Here is a 12,181-nt window from a genome sequence, read left to right on the forward strand (position 1 = left end):
TGATCTGGTAAGTGACGCTCTGATTGGTCGGATGAAAGGTCGTTCTGACATGACCCCTAATGGGATGTCCTCAGATCTTTGTTTAGCGGTAGCAAGAACTAAGATCTGATTTTCTTTGTTTAGCAGTAGCGAGAACTAAGATCTGATTTTAATGAGATTGCCACAACCCTTATCTCACACACGCCATTATAACATACCACAACCCCTATCTCCCACACGCCCTTATAACATACCACAACCCCTATCTCACACACGCCCTTATAACATACCACAACCCCTATCTCCCACACGCCCTTATAACATACCACAACCCCTATCTCACACACGCCATTATAACATACCACAACCCCTATCTCCCACACGCCCTTATAACATACCACAACCCCTATCTCACACACGCCCTTATAACATACCACAACCCCTATCTCTCACACGCCCTTATAACATACCACAACCCCTATCTCACACACGCCATTATCACTGATAATATTTCTTATGATATTAAGACCCGTGAAGACCCGGGTTAGAATAGGTCTTAAGCAACCCATGCTTGCCATAACAGGCGACTACATGTATGCTTGTCGAAAGAGGCGACTAACAGGATCGGGTCGTCAGGCTTGCTGACTTGGTTGATGCATGTCATTGTATCCCAATTGCGTAGATCAATGCTCATAATATCAATCACTGGATTGTCTGGTCCAGACTCGATTACTTACAGACCGCCGTCATATAGCTGGAATAAAACAACAAACAAACAAACAAATATGATAGTAAGTGTCAAATTGATTGAGGTGCTCCTATAATGTTAACCTCGGTAGAGACCTTGATGTGGAGTGACCTCCCTTTGTTGTTCTTGATCAAACTCCGACCCAGCCATGACACCTTCCTTAGCCTTCTGGTATAATGGGCTCTGATGTGAGGAGATTGTCTACAGCCTGTTTTCACTTCTGGAAATGACGACCTGGTTCTCGATGAAGAAAACTCTAGAATGCTGGCTGTACCTTTAAACGTGCGAGATAAGGCGATTCGAGGCCTTTCTTCTGCGACCTGACTTGAGTCTATCTATTTGCACAATTCAGACAGGATAGCTATTGGAAAACACAGACTTTTCGGCCTGCTTCCAACACTCATTCCTGGATTTAAAGACAAAGCACATGCTTGACTCAAGACATTCAAATGTGACAAATGCCGACTATATTACTAAGCCCTGATATATATTATTGTATATTGTTGCTGCGACAATAGTGACCATTGTATTGCCTTTTGATAATGTAATCCGTATCCTGTGTATTTATATATAATTTGTTGTTGTTCATTGAGCTTGTGTGGTTATTTACTGATTTCACAATCTAATTCTGTATGTACTCATTTCTGGGTTAACCTTCGCGCTTCAGTTTTGGAATAAACTGGTAAGAGCACACAATGAGCAAGAGGATACTAGAGTTTGGGTCGTGTGTTGTACCAGGCGATGATCCTGTTGGCCTCCCTCAAACCAGAGGATCTGGCGCCGTGCATGGTAGAGAAGAAGGACGGATGAGTTGCCTCCCCTGCAAACAGGATCCGGGGAACTTGGTCTGAAGTACACACTGGCTGCAGAAGGTGTGGGACGAGGCTCCAGGGATCGGATGTTGTGGGGTAGCTGTAAGAGCCACATATGTAGGGGTTGTCGCTCCACCCTGACCGACACACCCGGGTGGGGGAAGGCAGACATGGATTACCTAAAAATGATTTCAAGATGTTTGAGCAAACGTCGGCTACTTCTTGTAACGGCAAACGTTCCATGTAGGCCACCTCGGCCCCCGACAACCAAGCCACCAGCACACCAGGGTTATTGAGCACCTCATCAAAAGCGAATATTTTCTTGTACCATTCCTCCTTTCCCTTAAGTCGTGATTCATGTCCTTGCCAGCACAACTTGATACCCCCGTGTCCTCGTACCCAGAAAGGTGTTTTGTAGTACAGGAATATTTTGCCAACAATACCGAAGCCGATATTTTCAATGGCATGGACCTTGTGACGAGGTAGCGGTGGTGAGAAGAGAGTGTGGTGCTGGCGCTTGAGGAAGCCTAGAGAGCAGGTTACTATCACATGGTCTGCCACAACCTGACTTCCATTCCTACACGTGACTTCCACATTAGGTGTCAGTCCTGATGTGTTCAGACGAATGTTGGTCACTTCTGTGTTACACTGCACTGTGCCTTGGGGCAGGGTGTGGAGCATGGCATTTAGGATGGATGCACATCCACGAGGCAGTTTCACTTCGCCACCTGGCAGCTCTTCGTACAGGGATATCAAGTGTGTATCTGTGTCATCCAAGAAGCCGCCGTTATGAAACCGCACCAGGTTTAACAGACAGTTCATGACCGCCCGAGCATCTTCTTGCTCTTGTGTTTCAAACAAGACCATAGCCTTCTCCAATTTGTTGTTGAACCAGGATTCCAGGGGGAGCCCAAGTCCGTCACTACCTCGACTAGACAATCCTTGCAAGTCTCTTTCTATAGCTTGGTATACGGTCCAAACTCGATTGGTCAGGTGAGGGTCAATGACACGGCCATCTGACGTGTAACAGTAGCCTTCCATCCTGCAACACACAAGAACAGAATGCTAGGCTTGTTACATTGACCATGGTTATGCAAAAACATACATTGATATACTTTTTTATTACTTGCCCGTGAAGAGATCACCTGTTTAATAAACATACAGCTGTATTACACATTGTATAATACCAAAACGCGTGCTTATGTACTCTCGGAACACATGTGTTTGATGTGGGAGGTGGTGTGTTTGACTTGGGTGGTGGTGTGTTTGATGAGGGAGGAGGTGTGTTTGATGTGGGAGGTGGTGTGTTAGATGTGCGAGGTGGTGTGTTAGATGTGGGAGGTGGTGTGTTAGATGTGGGAGGTGATGTGTTTGATGTGGGAAGTGATGTGTTTGATGTGGGAAGTGATATGTTTGATGTGGGAGGTGCTGTGTTTGATGTGGGAGGTGCTGTGTTTGATGAGGGAGGAGGTGTGTTTCATGTGGGAGGTGGTGTGTTTGATGTGGGAGGTGCTGTGTTTGATGAGGGAGGAGGTGTGTTTGATGTGGGAAGTGATGTGTTTGATGTGGGAAGTGATGTTTTTGATGTGGGAAGTGATATGTTTGATGTGGGAGGTGCTGCGTTTGATGTGGGAGGTGCTGTGTTTGATGAGGGAGGAGGTGTGTTTCATGTGGGAGGTGGTGTGTTTGATGTGGGAGGTGCTGTGTTTGATGAGGGAGGTGATGTGTTTGATGTGGGAAGTGATGTGTTCCATGTGGAAAGTGATGTGGGAGGTGCTGTGTTTGATGAGGGAGGAGGTGTGTTTCATGTGGGAGGTGGTGTGTTTGATGTGGGAGGTGCTGTGTTTGATGAGGGAGGTGGTGTGTTAGATGTGGGAGGTGCTGTGTTTGATGAGGGAGGTGGTGTGTTTGATGTGGGAGGAGGTGTGTTTGATGTGGGAAATAATGTGTTTGATGTGGGAGGTGATGTGTTTGATGTGGGAGGTGATGTGTTTGATGTAGCAGGTGGTGTGTTAGATGTATGAGGTGGTGTGTTTGATGTGGGAGGTGCTGTGTTTGATGAGGGAGGTGGTGTGTTTGATGTGGGAGGAGGTGTGTTTGATGTGGGAAAAAATATGTTTGATGTGGGAGGTGATGTGTTTGATGTGGGAGGTGATGTGTTTGATGTAGCAGGTGGTGTGTTAGATGTATGAGGTGGTGTGTTTGATGTGGGAGATGGTGTGTTTGATGTTAGAGGTGGTGTGTTTGATGTGGGAGGTGATGTGTTTGATGTAGCAGGTGGTGTGTTAGATGTGTGAGGTGGTGTGTTTGATGTGTGAGGTGGTGTGTTTAATGTGTGAGGTGGTGTGTTTGATGAGGGAGGAGGTGTGTTTGATGTGGGAAGTGATGTGTTTGATGTGGAAGGTAGTGTGTTGGATGTGGGAGGTAGTGTGTTTGATGTGGGAGGTGGTGTGCTTGATCTTTGAGCTGGTGTGTTAGATGTGGGAGATGGTGTTGTATATGTGGGAAGTGATGTGTTTGATGTGAGAAGCAATGTGTTTGATGTGGGAGGTGATGTGTTTCATGTGTGAGGTGGTGTGTTTGATGTGGGAGGTGGTGTTGTTGACGTGGGAGGTGGTGTGTTTGATGTGGGAGTTTATGTGTTTGATGTGGGAGATGGTCTGTTTGATGTGGGAGGTGGTGTATTTGATGTGGGAGGTGGTGTTGTATATGTTGGAGGTGGTGTGTTTGATGAGGGAGATGGTGTGTTTGATGTTGGAGGTAGTGTGTATGATGTGGGAGGTGGTGTGTTTGATTAGGGAGGAGGTGTGTTTGATGTGGAAGGTGGTGTGTTTGATGTGGGAGGTGGTGTTGTTGATGTGGGAGGTGGTGTGTTTGATGTGGAAGGTGGTGTGTTTGATGTGGGAGATGGTGTTGTATATGTTGGAGGTGGTGTGTTTGATGAGGGAGGTGGTGTGTTTGATGTTGGAGGTAGTGTGTTTGATGTGGGAGGTGGTGTGTTTGATGAGGGAGGAGGTGTGTTTGATGTGGGAGATGGTGTGTTTGATGTGGAAGGTGGTGTGTTTGATGTGGGAGGTGGTGTTGAAACCTGTCCTTTGTTTAATTGTCATACCTGTCAAGCAACACATATGGGTACAGTAAATTGTTTTGCGCAGCCAATGTAAAGACGGAGTTGGAAAGCGTTGCTCCATGGATCCAGTTCGCTCCAAGTTCCACAATGCCCTCCCCAAATACCATGGTCTTCATACGCCCTCCACATCTACAACATCAGTAAACACATGCATAACGTCTAGTCACTCAGTTTCAAGCTGTGACTGCTATAGTTTATTTCCAAAACATGTGATAGTAGGTATAGAGCACAGATCGACAAAGTGTTGAATATATTGCATGCTAGTCTGTTGACTATACTTACTCGTCCAAAGAGTGTCCGAAAACAAACTTTGATCTTGATGACCTGGTCATCACGTATATACTCAGACATGGAGAAGAAATGGAAGGAGTTTTGTTCAGTGTTTGAAGGCACACTCAACTGTATGAAGGCGGCATATAAGAAATCAAGTCTCTACAAGACAAACCAGTGATAAAAAGTATGAGCAGTGCCATCCGAGTATGATGACATGCAATCAATCAAGTCACCGAGCCTGCCCACACGATCCACTGAACTGCCTTGTACGACAAGCACAGGTGGTAACCCGGAATTACCACGGCATGAACAGAGGGCGTACTTGGCGGCTTTACATAGCAGGACGACAGTCGTACACAGCTGACGGGACAACAGCCGTACACAACAGACAGGGCCACGACCTAATACAATAGACAGGGTGACAGCCTTACACAACAGACAGGGTGACAGCATTATACAACAGACAGGGTGACGACCTTATACAACAGACAGGGTGACTGCCTTATACAACAGACAGGGTGACAGCATTGTACAACAGACAGGGTGACGGCCTCATACAACGGACAGGGTGACAGGCCTATACAACGGACAGGGTGACGGCCTTAATACAACAGACAGGGTGACGGCCTTAATACAACAGACAGGGGGACAGCCTTATACAACAGACGGGATGGCAGCCTTAATACAACAGACAGGGTGACAGCCTTATACAACAGACAGGGTGAGGACCTTATACAACAGACAGGGTGACAGCCTTATACAACAGACAGGGTGACAGCCATATACAACAGACAGGGTGACAGCCGTATACAACAGACAGGGTGACAGCCATATACAACAGACAGGGTGACAGCCGTATACAACAGACAGGGTGACAGCCTTATACAACAGACAGGGTGACAGCCTTATACAACAGACAGGGTGACATCCTTATACAACAGACAGGGTGACAGCCATATACAACAGACAGGGTGACAGCCTTATACAACAGACAGGGTGACAGCCGTATACAACAGACAGGGTGAGGACCTTATACAACAGACAGGGTGACAGCCTTATACAACAGACAGGGTGAGGACCTTATACAACAGACAGGGTGACAGCCATATACAACAGACAGGGTGACAGCCTTATACAACAGACAGGGTGACAGCCATATACAACAGACAGGCAGACAGCCTTATACAACAGACAGGGTGACAGCCATATACAACAGACAGGGTGACAGCCGTATACAACAGACAGGGTGACAGCCATATACAACAGACAGGGTGACAGCCTTATACAACAGACAGGGTGACAGCCATATTCAACAGACAGGGTGACAGCCTTATACAACAGACAGGGTGACAGCCTTATACAACAGACAGGGTGAGAGCCATATACAACAGACAGGGTGACAGCCGTATACAACAGACAGGGTGACAGCCATATACAACAGACAGGGTGACAGCCATATACAACAGACAGGGTGACAGCCGTATACAACAGACAGAGTGGGGCCTTATACAACAGACAGGGTGACAGCCTTATACAACAGACAGAGTGGGGCCTTATACAACAGACAGGGTGAAAGCCTTAATACAACAGACAGGGTGACAGCCTTATACAACAGACAGGGTTAGGACCTTATACAACAGACAGGGTGACAGCCTTATACAACAGACAGAGTGGGGCCTTATACAACAGACAGGGTGACAGCCTTATACAACAGACAGGGTGAAAGCCTTATACAACAGACAGGGTGACAGCCTTATACAACAGACAGAGTGACAGCCTTATACAACAGACAGGTTGACAGCCGTATACAACAGACAGGGTGACAGCCTTATACAACAGACAGGGTGACAGCCTTATACAACAGACAGGTTGACAGCCGTATACAACAGACAGGTTGACAGCCTTATACAACAGACAGGGTGACAGCCATATACAACAGACAGGGTGACAGCCTTATACAACAGACAGGGTGACAGCCGTATACAACAGACAGGGTGACAGCCTTATACAACAGACATGGTGACAGCCATATACAACAGACAGGATGACAGCCATATACAACAGACAGGGTGACAGCCTTATACAACAGACAGGGTGACAGCCGTATACAACAGACAGGGTGACAGCCTTATACAACAGACAGGGTGACAGCCATATACAACAGACAGGGTGACAGCCTTATACAACAGACAGGGTGACAGCCTTATACAACAGACAGGATGACAGCCATATACAACAGACAGGGTGACAGCCTTATACAACAGACAGGGTGACAGCCTTATACAACAGACAGGGTGACAGCCTTATACAACAGACAGAGTGGGGCCTTATACAACAGACAGGGTGAAAGCCTTATACAACAGACAGGGTGACAGTCTTATACAACAGACAGGGTGACAGCCTTATACAACAGACAGGGTGACGGCCTTAATACAACAGACAGGGTGACTGCCTTATACAACAGACAGGGTGACTGCATTATACAACAGACAGGGTGACAGCCTGATACAACAGACAGGGTGACAGCCGTATACAACAGAGTGGGGCCTTATACAACAGACAGGGTGACAGCCTTATACAACAGACAGGGTGACAGCCTTATACAACAGACAGGGTGACAAACTTATACAACAGACAGGGTGCCAGCCTTCTATAACAGACAGGGTGGGGCCTTATACAACAGACGGGATGGCAGCCTTTCACAACGGACAGGATGGCGGCCTTATACAACAGACAGGGTGACAGCCTTATACAACAGACAGGGTGACAGCCGTATACAACAGACAGGGTGACAGCTTTATACAACAGACAGGGGGAGAGCCTTATACAACAGACATGATGGCAGCCTTATACAACAGACAGGGTGACAGCCTTATACAACAGACAGGGTGACATCCTTATACAACAGACAGGGTGACAGCCGTATACAACAGACAGGGTGACAGCCTCATACAACAGACAGGGTGACAGCCTTATACAACAGACAGGGTGACAGCCGTATACAACAGACAGAGTGGGGCCTTATACAACAGACAGGGTGACAGCCTTATACAACAGACAGGGTGACAGCCTTATACAACAGACAGGGTGACAGCCGTATACAACAGACAGGGTGACAACCTTATACAACAGACAGGGGGACAGCCGTATTCAACAGACAGGGTGATAGCCTTATACAATAGACAGGGGGAGAGCCTTATACAACAGACAGGGGGACAGCCGTATTCAATAGACAGGGTGACAAACTTATACAACAGACAGAGTGCCAGCCTTATATAACAGACAGGGTGGGGCCTTATACAACAGACGGGATGGCAGCCTTTTACAACGGACAGGGTGGCGGCCTTATACAACAGACAGGGTGACAGCCTTATACAACAGACAGGGTGACAGCCTTATACAACAGACAGGGTGACAGCCTTATACAACAGACAGGGTGACATCCTTATACAACAGACAGGGTGACAGCCATATACAACAGACAGGGTGACAGCCTTATACAACAGACAGGGTGACAGCCGTATACAACAGACAGGGTGAGGACCTTATACAACAGACAGGGTGACAGCCTTATACAACAGACAGGGTGAGGACCTTATACAACAGACAGGGTGACAGCCATATACAACAGACAGGGTGACAGCCTTATACAACAGACAGGGTGACAGCCATATACAACAGACAGGGTGACAGCCTTATACAACAGACAGGGTGACAGCCATATACAACAGACAGGGTGACAGCCGTAAACAACAGACAGGGTGACAGCCATATACAACAGACAGGGTGACAGCCTTATACAACAGACAGGGTGACAGCCATATTCAACAGACAGGGTGACAGCCTTATACAACAGACAGGGTGACAGCCTTATACAACAGACAGGGTGACAGCCTTATACAACAGACAGGGTGACAGCCGTATACAACAGACAGGGTGACAGCCATATACAACAGACAGGGTGACAGCCATATACAACAGACAGGGTGACAGCCGTATACAACAGACAGAGTGGGGCCTTATACAACAGACAGGGTGACAGCCTTATACAACAGACAGAGTGGGGCCTTATACAACAGACAGGGTGAAAGCCTTAATACAACAGACAGGGTGACAGGCTTATACAACAGACAGGGTTAGGACCTTATACAACAGACAGGGTGACAGCCTTATACAACAGACAGAGTGGGGCCTTATACAACAGACAGGGTGACAGCCTTATACAACAGACAGGGTGAAAGCCTTAATACAACAGACAGGGTGACAGCCTTATACAACAGACAGAGTGGGGCCTTATACAACAGACAGGGTGACAGCCTTATACAACAGACAGGGTGAAAGCCTTATACAACAGACAGGGTGACAGCCTTATACAACAGACAGAGTGACAGCCTTATACAACAGACAGGTTGACAGCCGTATACAACAGACAGGGTGACAGCCTTATACAACAGACAGGGTGACAGCCTTATACAACAGACAGGTTGACAGCCGTATACAACAGACAGGTTGACAGCCTTATACAACAGACAGGGTGACAGCCATATACAACAGACAGGGTGACAGCCTTATACAACAGACAGGGTGACAGCCGTATACAACAGACAGGGTGACAGCCTTATACAACAGACAGGGTGACAGCCATATACAACAGACAGGATGAATGCCATATACAACAGACAGGGTGACAGCCTTATACAACAGACAGGGTGACAGCCGTATACAACAGACAGGGTGACAGCCTTATACAACAGACAGGGTGACAGCCATATACAACAGACAGGGTGAAAGCCTTATACAACAGACAGGGTGACAGCCTTATACAACAGACAGGGTGACAGCCTTATACAACAGACAGGATGACAGCCATATACAACAGACAGGGTGACAGCCTTATACAACAGACAGGGTGACAGCCTTATACAACAGACAGGGTGACAGCCTTATACAACAGACAGAGTGGGGCCTTATACAACAGACAGGGTGAAAGCCTTATACAACAGACAGGGTGACAGTCTTATACAACAGACAGGGTGACAGCCTTATACAACAGACAGGGTGACGGCCTTAATACAACAGACAGGGTGACTGCCTTATACAACAGACAGGGTGACTGCATTATACAACAGACAGGGTGACAGCCTGATACAACAGACAGGGTGACAGCCGTATACAACAGAGTGGGGCCTTATACAACAGACAGGGTGACAGCCTTATACAACAGACAGGGTGACAGCCTTATACAACAGACAGGGTGACAAACTTATACAACAGACAGGGTGCCAGCCTTCTATAACAGACAGGGTGGGGCCTTATACAACAGACGGGATGGCAGCCTTTCACAACGGACAGGATGGCGGCCTTATACAACAGACAGGGTGACAGCCTTATACAACAGACAGGGTGACAGCCGTATACAACAGACAGGGTGACAGCTTTATACAACAGACAGGGGGAGAGCCTTATACAACAGACATGATGGCAGCCTTATACAACAGACAGGGTGACAGCCTTATACAACAGACAGGGTGACATCCTTATACAACAGACAGGGTGACAGCCGTATACAACAGACAGGGCGACAGCCTCATACAACAGACAGGGTGACAGCCTTATACAACAGACAGGGTGACAGCCGTATACAACAGACAGAGTGGGGCCTTATACAACAGACAGGGTGACAGCCTTATACAACAGACAGGGTGACAGCCTTATACAACAGACAGGGTGACAGCCGTATACAACAGACAGGGTGACAACCTTATACAACAGACAGGGGGACAGCCGTATTCAACAGACAGGGTGATAGCCTTATACAATAGACAGGGGGAGAGCCTTATACAACAGACAGGGGGACAGCCGTATTCAATAGACAGGGTGACAAACTTATACAACAGACAGAGTGCCAGCCTTATATAACAGACAGGGTGGGGCCTTATACAACAGACGGGATGGCAGCCTTTTACAACGGACAGGGTGGCGGCCTTATACAACAGACAGGGTGACAGCCTTATACAACAGACAGGGTGACAGCCTTATACAACAGACAGGGTGACAGCCGTATACAACAGACAGGGTGACAAACTTATACAACAGACAGGGTGCCAGCCTTCTATAACAGACAGGGTTGGGCCTTATACAACAGACGGGATGGCAGCCTTTCACAACGGACAGGGTGGCGGCCTTATACAACAGACAGGGTGACAGCCTTATACAACAGACAGGGTGACAGCCTTATACAACAGACAGGGTGACAGCTTTATACAACAGACATGATGGCAGCCTTATACAACAGACAGGGTGACATCCTTATACAACAGACAGGGTGACATCCTTATACAACAGATAGGGTGACAGCCGTATACAACAGACAGGGTGACAGCCTCATACAACAGACAGGGTGACAGCCATATTCAACAGACAGGGTGACAGCCTTATACAACAGACAGGGTGACAGCCTTATACAACAGACAGGGTGAGAGCCATATACAACAGACAGGGTGACAGCCGTATACAACAGACAGGATGACAGCCATATACAACAGACAGGGTGACAGCCATATACAACAGACAGGGTGACAGCCGTATACAACAGACAGAGTGGGGCCTTATACAACAGACAGGGTGACAGCCTTATACAACAGACAGAGTGGGGCCTTATACAACAGACAGGGTGAAAGCCTTAATACAACAGACAGGGTGACAGCCTTATACAACAGACAGGGTTAGGACCTTATACAACAGACAGGGTGACAGCCTTATACAACAGACAGAGTGGGGCCTTATACAACAGACAGGGTGACAGCCTTATACAACAGACAGGGTGAAAGCCTTATACAACAGACAGGGTGACAGCCTTATACAACAGACAGAGTGACAGCCTTATACAACAGACAGGTTGACAGCCGTATACAACAGACAGGGTGACAGCCTTATACAACAGACAGGGTGACAGCCTTATACAACAGACAGGTTGACAGCCGTATACAACAGACAGGTTGACAGCCTTATACAACAGACAGGGTGACAGCCATATACAACAGACAGGGTGACAGCCTTATACAACAGACAGGGTGACAGCCGTATACAACAGACAGGGTGACAGCCTTATACAACAGACATGGTGACAGCCATATACAACAGACAGGATGACAGCCATATACAACAGACAGGGTGACAGCCTTATACAACAGACAGGGTGACAGCCGTATACAACAGACAGGGTGACAGCCTTATACA

General features: G+C 47.5%; 1 protein-coding gene across 3 annotated transcripts in view; it reads right to left on the reverse strand.

Moving 5' to 3' along the window:
* Positions 1 to 650: 650 nt before the first annotated feature.
* LOC124123005 (spermine oxidase-like) overlaps positions 651 to 12,181 on the reverse strand; it is a 69,438-nt gene continuing 57,907 nt past the window's right edge. For 2 of the 3 annotated variants that reach the window (XM_048402656.1, XM_048402655.1), the window contains exons 3-4: positions 4,652 to 4,798; positions 651 to 2,581 (exon numbers count right to left, since the gene is read on the reverse strand). In XM_048402656.1, coding sequence (XP_048258613.1) covers positions 1,438 to 2,581; positions 4,652 to 4,798 — 1,291 coding nt within the window. In that variant the 3' untranslated portion in view covers positions 651 to 1,437. The remainder of the gene's footprint in view (positions 2,582 to 4,651; positions 4,799 to 12,181) is intronic. The other variant, XM_048402657.1, reaches the window with a different exon arrangement.

Source organism: Haliotis rufescens, unplaced genomic scaffold, assembly GCF_023055435.1.
Source record: "Haliotis rufescens isolate VD_foot unplaced genomic scaffold, xgHalRufe1.0.p SCAF_28, whole genome shotgun sequence".
NCBI lineage: Eukaryota > Metazoa > Mollusca > Gastropoda > Lepetellida > Haliotidae > Haliotis > Haliotis rufescens.